This window comes from Parambassis ranga, chromosome 21, assembly GCF_900634625.1.
Source record: "Parambassis ranga chromosome 21, fParRan2.1, whole genome shotgun sequence".
NCBI classification, from domain to species: Eukaryota; Metazoa; Chordata; class Actinopteri; family Ambassidae; genus Parambassis; species Parambassis ranga.
In genome coordinates, this window is record NC_041041.1 from 7,061,546 (window position 1) to 7,080,825 (window position 19,280).

At 41.9% G+C, this 19,280-nt stretch overlaps 2 protein-coding genes across 2 annotated transcripts; both read left to right on the top strand.

Moving 5' to 3' along the window:
- Nucleotides 1–11,726: 11,726 nt before the first annotated feature.
- On the top strand, nucleotides 11,727–12,864 carry LOC114426067 (trace amine-associated receptor 13c-like). The gene is made up of 2 exons (XM_028393212.1): nucleotides 11,727–11,890; nucleotides 12,060–12,864. The coding sequence occupies exons 1-2, from the start codon at nucleotides 11,727–11,729 to the stop codon at nucleotides 12,862–12,864; spliced, it is 969 nt and encodes a 322-aa protein (XP_028249013.1).
- A 390-nt stretch (nucleotides 12,865–13,254) lies between these two features.
- On the top strand, nucleotides 13,255–16,996 carry LOC114426913 (trace amine-associated receptor 8a-like). Its single transcript, XM_028394595.1, has 3 exons — nucleotides 13,255–13,332; nucleotides 15,876–16,027; nucleotides 16,195–16,996. The coding sequence occupies exons 1-3, from the start codon at nucleotides 13,255–13,257 to the stop codon at nucleotides 16,994–16,996; spliced, it is 1,032 nt and encodes a 343-aa protein (XP_028250396.1).
- Nucleotides 16,997–19,280: the final 2,284 nt, after the last annotated feature.

Consider the following 19,280-nt stretch of genomic DNA (forward strand, 5'->3'; position numbering starts at 1 on the left):
AGGAAGTGGACTTCGTTTGTGAACCAGGGGAGAACGTAGTGAGTGGCAAGATAAAGAGAGACAAGAAAAGAGCACGGTGATGCGTGTCGGAGGCGTGTTGACGGCTTTGTGGACTGTAAAGTTAACTTTTACCATCATTTCAGTAAAAGACTCTAGGAACTTGAATGGTGATGGAGTTTGTCAGTTTGAGTGGACTACTCAGTGAGAAACCACGTTTGGCTGGATTAGCTGCTAAGATGGTGGCTAGCGCTTCTTTGCTAAGAAGCTAGCGACCGGCACGCTCAACAAGTAGAGCCTGTGTGAAGCTATAAACGTGACAACGAGGACAGAGACCCCAACAGAGCAGGACAGCGTGGCTGAATTGTCTGTGTTACGTGATCTGCTGTGTGAATCTTCTTTACTCTTCCCCCTCTTCTGTTGAGTTGCACTGCGCGCACAAGCGGACACATCAGTACAGGTACCAATGTTTATTTTTGCCTTGAAGGACCATTTTGTTTAGACTACAGTTCTGGTTAAACAGTTTTTTCTTTATTTTATTTTATTTTTTTTTATTTTTGGTTAATAGATAATAGGTGTGTTTATTTGGGCCTATAGGTTATCATTGGTGTTGGAATATTTATTGTTCTTAATGCTTTTGACCAAATGACTTAAAAGGCATTTTTTATGAATACATACATATTTTCACATAGACATGGTGGGAAGTTAGAGACAGCACAAAAACTGATCATCAATTCACACTGTTGGTGTAATACAAGCTAGATGACGCCTGAATATGTAGGAAAGAGCAAAACAAAAAACTGGACAGAACGTCTTGGTCCAACTCGGACACGGAGGAGGAGGAGGAAAAGATGCACTCAATAAAACTCAGTCGTGTGAGATGTGTTTCAGACAGAGAGCTGTCAGTGCTGCAGCTCCTCTCTCTGATGATGGAGAATCAGGAACTCTGCTTTCCAGAACTCCTCAATGCTTCCTGCAAGAAGCCGACACTTCACTGGGCTGATGCTGTGTTTGTGAACATGCTGCTGTCCTTCATCTCTATGGGCACTATAGCTCTCAACCTGCTTATCATCATCTCAGTCTCACACTTCAGGTGGAGATTATTGTTTCATCAGATCTGATTTCTGAAGTCTTAGTTTGGTCCAATCATGGCCTAAGTTTTATTTTTCTAACTTTAACCCTGACTATGATAGAAATATTGCTTTGAATGGCACTGATTTATTTATCATTTGGACATGTGGACTTGTTGGTTTCTCTGCAGGTGTCTCTGCACTTACACTAACATCTTCCTCCTGTCTCTGGCTGTCTCAGACTTTCTCGTGGGTGTTGTGATCATGACAGCAGAAATCTACTTGAGAACAAAGTGCTGGTTGTCAGGGTTTCGAGCCAGGGCTTTTATTTTGGTAGGTTATTTTCTGTTTGCATTAATTTGAGTTTTACTAGACTAGTAGTCTGTGTGTTTCCTCCCTCTTGTTGCCAGTTCGTTGTGAGTATTCCTAGCGACACAGCTGCCCAAGTTGCCTTTCCACGCTTGTGATTTTCCCTTGGAGTTTTTCAGTGAGTTTTGTATTTCCCTGTGAGTGACCTGTTTCTGTGACCCTCTGCATTACCCCACCAGAGTCACAGAGAGGAGAGCAACGCTGTGGGTCTGTTTGTGTTGGCTCACGTAAACCGGATTTTATGTTCCTGACGGAAACTTGGCTACGTGAAGGAGAACTGGTACCTTTCTCGGAGCTGCTCCCCGCTGGATGTAATTATTTTATATATATATCCCCACGTACCACTGGCAAAGGAGGAGGACAGGCTTCGATATTTAAATCCTCATTCCACTGCCAACAATCTCCGGCTGTCAGCTACTCCAGCTTTGAGCTGCAACTCTTCGAGGTAAAGCTCCCCGTGACTGTTCTCTGTGCGGTGATCGGCCACCAAAAATTAACAAAGACTTTGTTCGGGACTTTGCGGACTTTGTGTCGGGTGTCACTCTTAAATATGATCACTTTCTGATTGTTGGTGATTTTAATGTGCATGTCTGCTGTGAGAGCAGACCAGTGTTAATTTTGTTGACGAATCATTTTCGTCATAGTTTTCGTTAACGACCTTTTTTTGCTGATAAAAACGAGACGATAACTAAATAAAAACTAACGCACGGTGCCAAAAACGAAGACGAAATGGATTGACACTTTCGTCAACGAATAAAAACGAGACGAAATTATTGATGGAGACGAGATCCAATCAGAGCAAATTTTGTTTGTGGAAAGGGAGGGACGAATCAGGAGACGGCGGCAGAGAGCCAATCAGAAGTGATCTCTCTGTGTAAGGACGTTACCCCGCGATGCTGGAAGAAGGCGTCCTCATGCATGGTCACACAACACAGGAGAAGAACAGACACACAGACACGTTTAATTTCAAGACAATCAAGACGGTTTACAAACCGTGCGGAACGACTATCAGCGGTAAAAACAATAAACCTGAAGCGATATTTGCAGACGAGTCATCTTAACTTCCGTTCAAAGATACACGTGACAAAATCTATAAATGAAGACACCGCTGCTGATGGTTTTACAGCATGCGACCTGTTTCTAAGCTGTCACTGAAGTGTTTTGCTGTAGTTATGGAGGATTCATGAAGAAGGTCATGACTGAACAGTGTATTCAGGGAGGGCAGCTCACTGTTCACTGCTGCTTTTGTGAAAAGGTAATAGCAATTAAATAATTTGTTTGTTTCAAATAACACAAGTTAAAGCTGTGCCTGTTTTTATTGCACAATCAAACCTTAAATATTTCATGAAAAATATATATCATAGAATTTTAGTCGACTAAATCCACGGCAGATTTAGTCGACTAAAATTATTTGATATTTAGTCGACTAAAACTTTAAAAATGTTGATGACTAAAACGTGACTAAAATCAAATGACATTTTAGTCACAAGACTAAAATAAAAACTAAATCCGAAATTGCTGCCAAAATTAACACTGGAGCAGACCTCTGGTCAGAGACTTTCTGAGCGCCATTGACGCTTTAATTTTAGCCGACACATGAGGAAGGCCACACTCTGGATCTTGTGTTGTCATATGGGCTGGATGTACAGATAACTGAAATTGGACACTCCCTCTTATCTGACCATCTACCTGTTATTCTCCCTCTCTGTGCCTGCACCCGCCACCATGAACACCGCTCCCGTTCGCCGTCTCCATGTTTTTAACCCCTCAACTCCCCAGCTGTTTACTGCTGCTTTTAAAAATACCTTTTTATATTCCCTTGATCTTAGCAGCCACGGTGTGGATGATTGTGTAATGATGTTTGATTCACTTTGCTCTGAGATTTTGGATTCAATCGCGCCCATGACTCTCAAGCCTGTAAGGCCGCAGAAAGAGCCTTGGCTCAACGAGTCCACTCGTGCGCTCAGACGCGCATGTAGGCAGGCAGAGAGGAGATGGAAAAAGGACAAACTTAAAATTTCGTGGGATCTCCTCCAAAACGATCTCACATCATACCAGCAGGCTGTTAAAGCTGCAAAGACAGAATATTTCTCCGCACTTGTGTCTGCAAATGCTCATAAGCCTAAGGTTCTTTTTAATGTGTTTGATTCTTTGGTGAATCCATGTGATGCTGTCAGTATTGAGCCGTCTCCTACTCTGTGCGAGGCTTTTAAGGAATTTTTTATCGATAAAATTTTAGCAATTAGACACCCGCTCTCGCAATCTGCCCAGGACCCCTCAGCTCTTTCTCCCAGCTCCGCTGTCTTTGACAAATTTGAGCCTGTCTCACTATCTCACCTCACTGAGATTGTTAAAAATTTACGGCCTACCACTTGCCAGTCTGACAGCATTCCATCCCGTCTTTTTAGAGAGGTCTTCTGCACAGTTGACACTTTTAGCGTACAATTTATAAATCTGTGTCTGAGCTCTGGATCTGTTCCATCCTCTTTTAAACATGCCATTCTTTTAAAAAAGAAAGGCCTAGACCCCTCGGTTTTAACCAATTTTAGACCAATTTCCAAGCTCACTTTTATGTCAAAGGTTTTAGAGAAAGCTGTTCTTACTCAAATCCAAGAATTTTTAAAAACAGCCAATGTCTGTGAACTGTTTCAATCTGGTTTTAGGCCTCTCCACAGCACTGAAACTGCTCTTTTAAAAGTTTTTAATGATCTCTTACTAACCCTTGACTCTGGCAACTGTGCCATTTTAATTCTCCTCGACCTGACAGCGGCCTTTGACACAGTAGACCATAGGATTCTCTTGGCTCGCTTAGAGCACTATGTCGGCATAAAGGGCACTGCCCTAAAGTGGTTTGAATCCTATCTGACAGACAGATCCTTCTCAGTTCAGATGGGGCAGTTTTCTTCCTCAGTGGCCCCTCTGACCTGCGGGGTGCCACAGGGGTCGGTTCTGGGCCCACTGTTCTCTCTGTACATGCTACCCCTGGGGTCCATATTCAGGAAGCACAGCATCCCCTTCCATTGTTTTGCTGACGACGTGCAGGCGTATTTGCCCCTTAGAGTTTCTGCCAAAGATTCCCTCCAATCACTGCTAAACTGCATGAGTGATATTAAGAAATGGATGGACCTAAACTTTCTAAAATTAAACGAAATCAAAACTGAGGTTGTCTTGTTTGGTCGCCCCGACCTAGTCCAGGTCCTTGCCAGCTCCTTTGGCCCACTGGCGCCAAACATACAAACTCATGCAAGGAATCTCGGGGTGATTGTAGATGGTGCTTTTAAATTGGACAAGCAGGTGAGCTCAGTGGTCAAGTCCAGCTTCTTTCAACTAAGGCTTATTGCTAAGGTAAAGCCATACCTTAGTCAGAGTGACTTAGAGAAAGTCATCCACGCTTTTATAACCTCTTGCTTAGACTACTGTAACTCCCTATATATTGGAATTGGACAGTCAGAGCTTCACCGTCTGCAGCTGGTCCAAAACGCAGCGGCTCGCCTACTCACCGGGACAAAAAAGCGCAAGCACATCACACCAGTGCTTTCCTCACTTCACTGGCTACCGGTGAAGCACAAAATTGATTTTAAGATTCTTTTATTCGTTTTTAAGTGCTTGCATGGGCTGGCCCCGTACTACTTAACAGACCTCCTGGTATTACATCGGCCCTCCAGAGCTCTTAGGTCTGCTAACCAAATGGCTCTGGAGGTCCCCCGATCTCTTTTAAAAACTAGAGGTGACCGGGCCTTCTCAGTCATGGCTCCCACTCTGTGGAACGCTCTGCCTCTAGCTGTGCGGTCAGCAAATGGCCTCACCACTTTTAAATCTCTACTTAAGACTTACTTGTTTACCTTGGCCTTTGCCTGAGTATTGGCAGCTCTTGGGGATTTTATGTTTTATGATTGTATCTTTGTTTTATCAGTTTGAGTTTATTTTATGTATTTTAATGTTAAGCACTTTGGTGGGCGACGCCCTTATAAATGTGCCATATAAATAAAGCTGACATTGACATTGACATAACAAAAGACAACATAGGAAAATATTACCTGTGGCATTTCATTGCAAGATTGCACAGATTCCTACATTGTGACAGAGGCCATGCAGTAAAAGACTAAACAGCCTAAAACAAATTAACCAAAAAATGAATGACAAAAATACATGACATTTCAAAGCGCTGTACTTTGGAAATGGTTACACTCATTGAAAAACAAAAGACTGTACAGAACATCTTGGTCCAACTGGGACATGGAGGAGGAGGAGGAAAAGATGCACTCAATAAAAAACAGATAAATTAGTTGTGTGAAATGTGTTTCAGACAGAGAGCTATCAGTGCTGCAGCTCCTCTCTCTGATGATGGAGAATCAGGAACTCTGCTTTCCAGAACTCCTCAATGCTTCCTGCAAGAAGCCGACACTTCACTGGGCTGATGCTGTGTTTGTGAATATGCTGTATTCCTTCATCTCTATGAGCACTACAGCTCTCAACCTGCTTATCATCATCTCTCATCGTCTCACACTTCAGGTGGAGATTAATGTTTCATCAGATCTGATTTCTGAAGTCTTACTTTGGTCCAATCATGGCCTAAGTTTTATTTTTCTAACTTTAACCCTGACTATGATGGAAATATTGCTTTGAATGGCACTGATTTATTTATCATTTGGACATGTGGACTTGTTGGTTTCTCTGCAGGTGTCTCCGCACTTCCACTAACATCTTCCTCCTGTCTCTGGCTGTCTCAGACTTTCTCGTGGGTGTTGTGATCATGACAGCAGAAATCTACTTGAGAACAAAGTGCTGGTATTTTGGTGATCTTTTGTGTGCTCTGTATAATTATGTAGTCATTATCATCATGTGCTCCTCAGTGATAATAATGGTACTCATATCGGTGGACCGCTATGTGGCTATCTGTGACCCTCTGCATTACCCCACCAGAGTCACAGAGAGGAGAGCAAAGCTGTTGGTCTGTTTGTGTTGGCTCTTTGCTGTTTTGTACAGTAGTCTCATAATGAAGGGCGACCTGACTTATCCAGGCAAGTATAAATACTGCAGTGGAGTGTGTTACGCTTACCCTGACGACATTGCAGTAATGTTTGACCTTGTTAAGTTTTATTGTTCCCATTACTGTCATTGTTGTCCTGTATATGAGAGTCTTTGTGGTGGCTGTGTCTCAGGCTCGGGCCATGCACTCTCATGTTACAGCCGTTTCAGTGACTGTAACAGCAAAAAAGTCTGAGCTGAAAGCAGCCAGAACTCTGGGTGTTTTGGTAGTTGTGTTTCTGATGTGTTACTGCCCACATTACTGTCTTATGTTCACAAGGACTAGCTGGTTCAGTCCCTTGTTTGCATCCTTTGTATATTATATTGTCTATTTCAACTCCTGTCTGAACCCTTTGATCTATGCATTGTTGTACCCCTGGTTTAGAAAAGCTGTTAAACTCATTGTGAGTCTGCAGATTCTGCAGCCAGGCTCCTGTGACACCATAATACTGTAGAAGTGATTAAAATGTCTGTCAACAGTTGTGGAGTAAAGTAATATCAAGTATAAGCAGAGCATTTGAGACTTTTCAGGGCGTGATGTAGAGGTGAGAGGTAGTGAAAAATCACTTTTCTCAACCAAGGTACAGACTGAATGAATCTCTGCTTCAGTGTCTGTGAGGCCTCTAAATCCCTGATCCAGCTCCTGCTCCTGCTCATGAAGGGGTACTGCATGGGTCTCTCAGTTTCTCTCTGAGTACTTTGGCTTTCTCCCACATTTTAAAGACATGTTTGTCATGATAATTGGTTATTCTAAATTGCTTGTAGTTGTGAATGGTTGTCAATCTGTCTATGTAGAACCTGTGATAGACTGACGACCTATCCAGGGGGTACCCTGCCTCTTGCCTATAGACAGCTGGGATAGGCTCCAGCCCCTGTGACCCTGTACTACAGGGCAAAGCAGGTTCAGAAGGTGGATGTATGATCCACACATGAAAACTGTTTGCAGAAGAAACCCATACTATGTAATACTTTGTCAGACATTATTTCAATTTGTTCAGACTCAGATGCACAGCAGTCCTGTAAGATGCTAAAAATGCAGTAACTTTCTATGTAATGGTGAAAGTTCGCACTTTGTGGCAGTGCCCTGGCCACATCATAATATTTTTGAGAGAGTTTTGGAATTTGTCTATTCCCTATGGTGTCTTAAGTGGACACAGTGAATTTCAGATCAATTGGAAGAAGTATGCTGGGCATGAAAAGTTTTTTAGAGCAGTCAGAAATCGCCCTCCATCGAGGGTGTGGAGGTGGAGGAGGTTAGGACTTATAAGTAACTGGGATTGCATGCTGATATCCCGAGTTCTGTCATAATGCTGTATGTGTGTGTACTTACCAATCAGTGCAATATAACATAGTGTTCATCAGTATTCTATATTATATCTTATTGTGATGTTGGGAATAAATGGAACAAATAATCCTACTATTTACTTTGTGTGTGCATTTTCTTGTTGATTAATATCAATGAGTCTGGGTTATATTGACCATTAAGTACTTTAAAATACATAACTTAAAAACCAAGCTTAGCACCAAAACCATATTCATGCCACATCATGCTGAGATAATGTGAGGTCATGCGGAACAAATATGAAGGATATGAATAACTTCTATAGATATAGTATTGGTTATGCTGTGTGATTTATTAGCTGTTATATTACAACACCAATATGAACTGCAGAAATTAACAAAATATATTGAGTGGCAGCTAACACTTGAGTCTTTGGTCTTTGTAAGGTTTCGTGATAGCAGATGTAAAAAGTATAGGGAAATTTTACCACACTAAAAAAATCTTAAAAACTAAGCTTAGCACCAAAACCACATTCATGGCACATCACGCTGAGCTATATTTTCATATGGCTTTCAAAGAAGCACATTTTCATAACAAAAGACAACATAGGAAAATGTTACCTGTGGCATTTCATTGCAAGATTGCACAGATTCCTACAATGTGACAGAGGCCATGCAGTAAAAGCCTAAACAGCCTAAAACAAATTGATGACAAATGAATGACAAAAATACATGACATTTCAAAGTGTTGTACTTTGGAAATGGTTACACTCATTGAAAAACAAAAGACTGGACAGAACATCTTGGTCCAACTGGGACATGGAGGAGGAGGAGGAAAAAATGCACTCAATAAAAAAGATAAATTAGTTGTTTGAGATGTGTTTCAGACAGAGAGCTGTCAGTGCTGCAGCTCCTCTCTCTGATGATGGAGAATCAGGAACTCTGCTTTCCAGAACTCCTCAATGCTTCCTGCAAGAGGCCGACACTTCACTGGGCTGATGCTGTGCTTATGAACATGCTGCTGGCCCTTATCTCTATGAGCACTACAGCTCTCAACCTGCTTGTCATCATCTCAGTCTCACACTTCAGGTGGAGATTAATGTTTCATCAGATCTGATTAATGGAGTCTTACTTTGGTCCAATCATGTTTTAATTTACTAACTTTAACCCTGACTATGATAGAAACATTGCTTTAAATGACACTGATCTATTTGTCTTTTGGTCATGTGGACTTGTTGGTTTCTCTGTCTCCCTGCAGGAAGCTCCAAACACCCACTAACACCTTCCTCCTCTCTCTGGCTGTCGCAGACTTTCTCTTGGGCCTTGTGGCCATGACAGCAACAATTTACATGAGAACGTCGTGCTGGTATTTTGGTGATATTATGTGTTCTCTGTATAGTTATGTACACGTTATCATCATCTGCTCTTCTGTGGCAATAATGGTGCTCATATCGGCTGACCGTTATGTGGCTATCTGTGACCCTCTGCATTATCCCACTAGAGTTACAGAGAGGAGAGCAAAGCTGTGGGTCTGTTTGTGTTGGCTCTCTTCTGTTTTGTTCACTACTGTTATACTAAAGGACGACCTGGCCTATCCAGGCATGTTTAAAGACTGCCACGGACTGTGTTACACTTACCCTGATCGCATGGGATTCATCTTTTACGTTGTTTTAACCTTCATTGTTCCCATTATTGTCATTGTTGTGCTGTATATGAGAGTCTTTGTGGTGGCTGTGTCTCAGGCTCGGGCCATGCGCTCTCATGTTACAGCCGTCTCTGTGAGTGTAACAGCAAAAAAGTCTGAGCTGAAAGCAGCCAGGACTCTGGGTGTTCTTGTTTTTGTGTTTCTTATGTGTTACTGCCCGTATTACTTAAATATTTTCATCACGATGTTTTTTCATAGAGCAACCAATGACTGGATTTTCCCTATTCTATGTTATCTGGTCTATTTTAACTCCTGTCTGAACCCTTTGATCTATGCATTGTTCTACCCCTGGTTTAGAAAAGCTGTTAAACTCATTGTGACTCTGCAGATTCTGCAGCCGGGCTCCTGTGACGCCAACATACTGTAGAAGTGATTAAAATGACTGTCAACAGTAATAATATCAAGTACAAGCAGAACATTTGAGTGATTACTTTTTAAGGCCTGATGTACAGGTGAGAGGTAGTGAAAAATCACTTTTCTCAACCAAGGTACAGACTGAATGAATCTCTGCTTCAGTGTCTGTGAGGCCTCTAAATCCCTGATCCAGCTCCTGCTCCTGCTCATGAAGGGGTACTGCATGGGTCTCTCAGTTTCTCTCTGAGTACTTTGGCTTTCTCCCACATTTTAAAGACATGTTTGTCATGATAATTGGTTATTCTAAATTGCTTGTAGTTGTGAATGGTTGTCTCTCTGTCTATGTAGAACCTGTGATAGACTGACGACCTATCCAGGGGGTACACTGCCTCTTGCCCATAGACAGCTGGGATAGGCTCCAGCCCCTGTGACCCTGAACTACAGGACAAAGCAGGTTCAGAAGGTGGATGTATGATCCACACATGAAAACTGTTTGTAGAAGAAACCCATACTATGTAATACTTTGTCAGACATTATAGAAGTGACAATTAAAGCTGCAAGCAGCGGGGCCACCACAGTCTCCTCTCCTATGCTCCCCTCTCCTCTCATTCCAGAGATGTACACCAAAACACATGTATGCAGGAGACATTTCCTGCTGCCAGTAGGTGGCACTATGACTGTGTCATCATATCAGCATGTCAATTTGTTCAGTCTCAGATGCACGGCAGTCCTGTAAGATGCTAAAAATGCAGTAACTTTCTATGTAATGGTGAAAGTTCGCACTTTGTGGCAGTGCCCTGGCCACACCGTAATATTTTTGAAAGAGTTTTGGATTTGTCTATTCCCTATGGTGTCTTAAGTGGACACAGTGAATTTCAGATCAATTGGAAGAAGTATGCTGGGCATGAAAAGTTTTTTAGAGCAGTCAGAAATCGCCCTCCATCGAGGGTGTGGAGGTGGAGGTGGTTAGGACTTATAAGTAACTGGGACTGCAGCTGATATCCCGAGTTCTGTCATAATGCTGTATGTGTGTGTACTTACCAATCAGTGCAATATAACATAGTGTTCATCAGTATTCTATATTATATCTTATTGTGATGTTGGGAATAAATGGAACAAATAATCCTGCTATTTATTTTGTGTGTGCATTTTGTTGTTGATTCATATCAATGAGTCTTGGTTATATTGACCATTGAGTACTTTAAAATACATAACTTAAAAACAAAGCTTAGCACCAAAACCATATTCATGCCACATCATGCTGAGATAATGTGAGGTCACGCGGAACAAATATGAAGGATATCAATAACTTCTATAGATATAGTATTGGTTATGCTGTGTGATTTATTAGCTGTTATATTACAACACCAATATGAACTGCAGAAATTAACAAAATATATTGAGTGGCAGCTAACACTTGACTCTTTGGTCTTTGTAAGGTTTCGTGATAGCAGATGTAAAAAGTATAGGGACATTTTACCACACTAAATAAATCTTAAAAACTAAGCTTATCACCAAAACCACATTCATGGCACATCATGCTGAGTTATATTTTCATATGGCTTTCGAAGAAGCACATTTTCATAACAAAAGACAACATAGGAAAATGTTACCTGTGGCATTTCATTGCAAGATTGCACAGATTCCTACAATGTGACAGATGCCATGCAGTAAAAGACTAAACAGCCTAAAATAAATTAACCAAAAAATGAATGACAAAAATACATGACATTTCAAAGCGCTGTACTTTGGAAATGGTTGCACTCATTGAAAAACAAAAGACTGGACAGAACATCTTGGTCCAACTGGGACATGGAGGAGGAGGAGGAAAATATGCACTCAATAAAAAAAAAAGATAAATTAGTTGTGTGAGATGTGTTTCAGACAGAGAGCTGTCAGTGCTGCAGCTCCTCTCTCTGATGATGGAGAATCAGGAACTCTGCTTTCCAGAACTCCTCAATGCTTCCTGCAAGAAGCCGACACTTCACTGGGCTGATGCTGTGCTGATGAACATGCTGCTGTCCTTCATCTCTCTGATCACAACAGCTCTCAACCTGCTCGTCATCATATCAGTCTCACACTTCAGGTGGAGATTAATGTTTCATCAGATCTGATTTCTGAAGTCTTACTTTGGTCCAATCATGTTTTATTTTACCTACTCTAACCCAGACTATGATAGAAACATTGCTTTAAATAACACTGATTTATTTGTCATTTGGACATGTGGACTTGTTGGTTTCTCTGTCTCCCTGCAGGAAGCTCCAAACACCCACTAACATCTTCCTCCTCTCTCTGGCTGTCACAGACTTTCTTGTGGGCCTTCTAGTCATGACAGCAACAATTTACTTGAGAACGTCGTGCTGGTATTTTGGTGATATTATGTGTTCTCTGTATAGTTATGTACACGTTATCATCCTCTGCTCTTCTGTGGCAATAATGGTGCTCATATCGGCTGACCGTTATGTGGCTATCTGTGACCCTCTGCATTATCCCACCAGAGTCACAGAGAGGAGAGCAAAGCTGTGGGTCTGTTTGTGTTGGCTCTGTTCTGTTTTGTTCACTACTGTTATACTAAAGGAAGACCTTACCTATCCAGGCAAGTTTAAAAACTGCCACGGAGTGTGTTCCGCTCACCCTAATTACATTGGATTTATCTTTTACCTTGTTTTAACCTTTATCGTTCCCATTACTGTCATTGTTGTGCTGTATATGAGAGTGTTTGTGGTGGCTGTGTCTCAGGCTCGGGCCATGCGCTCTCGTGTTACAGCCGTCTCAGTGACTGTAACAGCAAAAAAGTCTGAGCTGAAAGCAGCCAGGACTCTGGGTGTTCTTGTGGTTGTGTTTCTGATGTGTTACTGCCCGTATTACTTATTTTTTTTCATAGAGACACAAATAACCAATCTCTGGATTTTAGCTCTTCTATGTTATCTGGTCTATTTTAACTCCTGTCTGAACCCTTTGATCTATGCATTGTTCTACCCCTGGTTTAGAAAAGCTGTTAAACTCATCGTGACTTTGCAGATTTTGCAGCCGGGCTCCTGTGACGCCAACATACTGTAGAAGTGATTAAAATGACTGTCAACAATTGTAGCGAGTTTCCAAAGTTATAGGGTAAAGACTGAATGAGTCTTTGCTTGATGTGCTCCTGCACATGAAGGGGTACCGCATGCATTCCTCTGAAATGACCTCACATGAAAACTGTTTGTAGAAATTATTCAGTCACTGCTTAAAGTGTACGTGCCACATTATTTTTATTAAAAATATTGAATGTTCTAAAGTCAAAAAAATATATAATAAATAATAAATAATTCTGCAGAGAAGCTGTGGAATCAGACTTGCTTAAAAAGGAGAAGAGAGGCTTAGGAGCAGGCATAATGAAGAACTGGGTGCACCTGAGTGTGTGTGAGCGAGTGCGTGCGGCAGCAGAGAAAGAAGCCGGAAATAGAGTGCATGGAGAGAGGAGGCCTGAACCAGCACAAAAACCACAAAATCACCTCAACATTGAGGCTCAATGGCACAGAAGAGCAGGTGTGGAAACCTGAGTGCTCTTTGGCAATGTAAAGGAAAGTAATAATACAGTGGATGTGCTAGGGGTGGTGGTAGCTTCTCATAGCATGTAGGACAAAGCTTTGCGTGGCAACCTGATCTCCCCTCACTTCTGTGATTTCCCTGACCTTGTTTGGGTTCTGTTTTGCAAGAAATGTCTTGATCTTTGTTTTTTGTAATGGACATTAATTTATGAAAATTAATCCTCCTGGTCCATGTTTTGATGTTTTGTATTTAATTTAAATATTCATGGACTCTCCCTTAGTCTGGAAGTTAGTTTTGAATGTCTTGGATTTAATCTGAATGAATAGAAAATAATAACTTGACAATGATCACAACATTCCTGATTCCTGTGTTCTCTTTTAAAGTTGTGTGGGGCAGGGGTGGTCCTAGGGGTACTCTCTTTAGGCCCAAAATTGACAAGTCGATTCTTGTCTGGTGCCCAATTTATTAATCTGTAATTTTGCTAAGTTTCCTTTGGGGACACCCCAACATTACACATCTTTCAATCAAGCTGTCAAATTCATAAAGTAAAACTATATACATGCTTGTTATTTACAAACATAAGTGTTGCCCTGATATATGAGAAAATAAACTGTAATCCACATAATGCTCTTATTTAAAAAGAAATATAATTTATAGTTTCAAACAGTTACTGTTTAGTTGATTTTGGGAAAATACGTTTTTGTATAATTTCCAGTGCGTACATGGTAATTCATGCAATCAACTTCAAAATTATTTTAGTACTGCTGAGCCTGTGATAGTGTGGGACATGACTGTCTAATATTATGTAAGACTGTACCCAGCAGTATGAGTGAATGATGTCTGTCTGACATTGCAGTATTCTCATATGTATATACTGTAAATACATAATGTATAAACATAAGTGTTGCCCTGATATATGTGAGAAAAACTATAATCCTCATTTCACAACATGTAGTTCTGCAATGATGCAGCATATAAGTTATGATAACAACATAAAAACCAACTGTAACTGGCCTAACATATGAAAAGGCATACGTTTCCACTGTAAGTGTGCTTCTTCAGAAATAAATACACAAAAGTAAGTTTCTAAAATGATAAGAATGCCTTGGTGTGGTGTATGGTAAAATTCCAACTAAGCAGGTAAATTGAAACTTAAAGCCAACACGAAAGGGTCAAAACAAGGGTTAAACAAAATAGATCTTTTTCTACATAATGCTTATTGCTTAATTCCTTTTGCTGGTGATGATATGATGATGTGGTTTTCTAATTGCAAAGACACGTAAAGCATTTATTTTCTTGGAATTTGATTAATTGAATTTCAGGTGAATTTCTAGTAACAAATAGTGACCAATGCTTGGCTATGTCCTAAGTAGGGTTGGGCTTTATTGGCAAACAAATGAATGACGATTAATTATGGCGGTAGCTGATAGCGATTAATTGATGACAATTGCACTTAGATGTTTTTGCCTCTAAACCGCCACATTGTTCTAAAATTATACTGACAAATCATCAGTCAAGTTAACTACTTCATTCTAACAGGTTAAGCTGGTAAGTAGTGATTAGGCACAAACAAGCCATGTTTGAAATATTTATTGATAAGAGATGCATTTCAGAAACTGCTTCAAAATAATAATGAAGCAAATATTTAGTAACTTTGTCCTTCAAATGTTCTTATCTTAAGGTCACAAAGCAGTGCATACCAACATTATAATTAAACAGGACAAATAAATTCAGAAAAGTCACATCAGTGATTATTTCAAGTTAAAAATATGCGTCTGTGCAACTTGACGTGTGACTGGAATATGTCACACACTAGTACATGTTTTCACTCATACTGTAGAACAGCAGCAGAAAAAAATGTGACAAACCGGACAATTCATTTAAATGTATGTCTGTGCAACTCAACCTGCGTTACGTTCTTCCAGCACTTAGTTCGGTCGTAAGGAGCACAATGACTAAACGTATCGCGGATTCTCGGCTGAGTGGAATTCTTTTCAATATCTGCTGGAGGAGACTTCGCTATTGTAATGTTTTCCTATCTTGCTGTGGAGTCCATAAATAAAGATCGGGAGGCAGCTTCTCCAGTCGGATTTCATTCTTTTGATACAAGCAAACATTAAGTTACTACGGCAACAACCAACGCTCCACACTTCACACCTAATGCATGTCTTGTGGCCTTGTTGCGTTTTCTTCGGCTTTCTTCATACTCCGGTTTATGGTGACAGACGTTGAACCTCTATTTATTTGACTTATCACAAACAAATACTTTTACTACCCTGCCTGGACCTTCCTCCACCTCAACTCCATACATTACAAGGCAGGCCAGTAGAATTAGTTTGCTCATACAAATACCTGGATTTTAGATTGGAGGAAGGCCTGTCTTTTAAATGTCATGTTTTATGAATTACTCACCAACTTAAAGTAGAGTTTTTGCTTACTTATTAAAGAATGGATTGCAATGAATTGAATGGATTTGAGATGTGTTTCAGACAGAGAGCTGTCAGTGCTGCAGCTCCTCTCTCTGATGATGGGAGAATCAGGAACTCTGCTTTCCAGAACTCCTCAATGCTTCCTGCAAGAAGCCGACACTTCACTGGGCTGATGCTGTGTTTATGAACATGCTGTTTTCCTTCATCTCTCTGATCACTACAGCTCTCAACCTGCTCGTCATCATCTCAGTCTCACACTTCAGGTGGAGATTAATGTTTCATCAGATCTGTTTTCTGAAGTCTTAGTTTGGTCCAATGATATTTTAATTTACTAACTTTAACCCTTACTATGATAGAAACATTGCTTTAAATGACAGATTTATTTATCTTTTGGTCATGTGGACTTGTTGGTTTCTCTGTCTCCCTGCAGGAAGCTCCAAACACCCACTAACATCTTCATCCTTTCTCTGGCTGTCACAGACTTTCTCGTGGGCCTTGTGGTCATGACAGCAGCAATTTACATGAGAACGTCGTGCTGGTATTTTGGTGATATTATGTGTTCTCTGTTTAGTTATGTACACGTTATCATCCTCTGCTCTTCTGTGGCAATAATGGTGCTCATATCGGCTGACCGTTATGTGGCTATCTGTGACCCTCTGCATTACACCACCAGAGTCACAGAGAGGAGAGCAAAGCTGTGGGTCTGTTTATGTTGGCTCTGTACCGTTTTGTTCACTACTGTTATACTAAAGGAAGACCTGGCCCATCCAGGCATGTTTAAAAACTGCCATGGGGAGTGTTACGCTTATCCTAATCGCATTGGATTAATCTTTTACCTTGTTTTAACCTTTCTTGTTCCCATTACTGTCATTGTTGTGCTGTATATGAGAGTCTTTGTGGTGGCTGTGTCTCAGGCACGGGCCATGCGCTCTCGTGTTACAGCCGTCTCAGTTGTAACAGCAAAAATGTCTGAGCTGAAAGCAGCCAGGACTCTGGGTGTTCTTGTGGTTGTGTTTCTGATGTGTTACTGCCCGTATTACTTACTTATTTACATAGGGAACAGCATAACCAATTCCTGGATTTTACTTCTTGTATGTTATCTGGTCTATTTTAACTCTTGTCTGAACCCTTTGATCTATGCATTGTTCTACCCCTGGTTTAGAAAAGCTGTTAAACTAATTGTGACTTTGCAGATTCTGCAGCCAGGCTCCTGTGACGCCAACATACTGTAGAAGTGATTAAAATGTCGGTCAACAATTATAGCAAGTTTCCAAAGTAATATCAAGCATAAGCAGAATATTTTAGTGATTACTTCTCAGGGCCTGATGTAGAGGTATTGAAAGTTAAATTTCTTAACCAGGGTAGAAAAGATAAGATAAGATAAGATAAGATAAGATAAGATAAAACTTTATTAATTCCGAAGGAAATTCTTGTGCCAGAGGTATCAAGTCACCATAAATGCAGTAAAGTACAGAGTATAAGTATAAGTGTCACTATAATCCAAAAAAGAGTACAGTACGCAGTATGAGCACAATATATGATACATGGATACAAATATGGAGATGTAAGGTGCTAAGTAAACATAATATAGACAAGTGGAGGGAATGACAGTGATGCCTGACATGATTATCTAGCTCTTCTCCCTACAGAAAGGGGAGGAGTTACAGTGGCCATCAGATACAGTCTGATGGCCACTGGCAGGAAGGACCTCCTGTGGCGTTCTGTGCTGCTCCTCGGTAGTCTCAGTCTACCGCTGAATGTGCTCCTGTAGGACAGCAGTGTGTCGTGCAGGGGGTGAGACGTGTTGTTACGAATACTGAGGAGTTTCCTCAGTATCCTCCTCTCCGTCACCTCCACCACAGACTCCAGCTCCACTCCCAGCACCGAGCCAGCCTTCCTAATGAGCTTGTTGAGTCTGTTGGTGTCGGCCGTCTTCATCCTGCTGCCCCAGCACACTACAGCGTGGAAGATGACGCTGGAGACCACCGAGTGGTAACACATCTGCAGCATGGTCTGGCAGACGTTAAAGGACCTGAGTCTCCTCAGTAGATAAAGGCGACTCTGTCCCTTCCTGTATATTGCCTCTGCATTTGTGGACCAGTCCAGTTTGTGGTCAATGTGGACACCCAGGTATTTGTAGCTGTCCACAATGTCCACGTTGGTACCCTTGATGCTGACCGGGTTTGGGAGTGTCTTGTGCTTCCTGAAGTCCACCACCAGCTCTCTTGTCTTTGTGACATTCAGCTGCAGGTGGTTCTGTCCGCACCACTCCACAAAGCTGTCCACCACACTCATATACTCCGCCTCCCGACCTCTGCTGGTACAGCCCACAATGGCAGAGTCATCCGAGAACTTCTGCAGGTGGCAGGACTGTGAGCAGTGTCTGAAGTCCGATGTATAGAGTGTGAACAGGAATGGAGACAGTACCGTGCCCTGGGGTGCCCCCGTGCTGCTCACTATCGTGTCTGAGACGGTGTTCCTCAGCCTCACAAATTGTTGTTATAGACAGGTGTTAATGGTGCATCACAGGGAGGGGGAGGGTGGTCAAGGAGTGGACTATCAAACCTGTTGAAAAACTGGTTCAGCTGGTTGGCCTCCTGCAGATCTCCATCCATCAGCTGGTCGGAGATCCTATTGTGGCCGGTGATGGTTCGCATGCCACTCCATACCTCCCTCAAGTTGTTCCGGGCAAGTTGGCTCTCCAGCTTCCTCCTGTAGCTCTCCTTGCCCTCTCCAATCTTCTCCTTCACCTCTGCCTGGGCCCTCCTCATCTCCTCTCTGTCTCCACTCAAGAAGGCTGTCTTCTTTCTGTTGAGTGATGCCTTGATGTCCTTTGTCACCCATGGTTTATTGTTTGGAAAGCAGCGTATTGACCTGGTGGGGATTAGAGAATCTGTACAAAAATTAACATATTCTGTGATACAGTCTGTGAGTGTGTCTACATCGTCACCGTGGGTGTCACAGAACACATCCCAGTCAGTCACCTCAAAACATCCCTGCAGGGTCTCCAGGGCTTCCGGTGTCCACCTCCGTACAGTTTTGGTGGTCACCGGCTGCCGCTGTACTGCTGGTATATACTGGGGTTTGAGGTGGACTAGGCTATGGTCTGATCTGCCTAAGGGAGGGAGAGCTATGGAGCTGTATGCCTCTTTAACATTAGCATACAGTAAATCTAGAGTTTTATTTTCTCTTGTTTTACAGTCCACAAACTGCTTGAAAGCGGGCAGAGTTGATTTCAGATTAACATGGTTAAAATCGCCAGAAATCGCTATGAAGGCATTAGGGTGCTGGGTCTGAAGCCTCGCGGTCACAGAGCTGATGACGTCAGTAGCCCGTGACGCCTCAGCCGAGGGAGCAATGTAAACAACGAGTGCAATGGCGTGAGAGAACTCTCTGGGCAAATAATATGGACGTAGACTCACCGCTAGCAGTTCAATGTCCGGGCTGCACACACGCTTTTTTACCGTAACGTGTCCAGGGCTGCACCACCAGTTGTTCACGTAGAGCGCAAGTCCC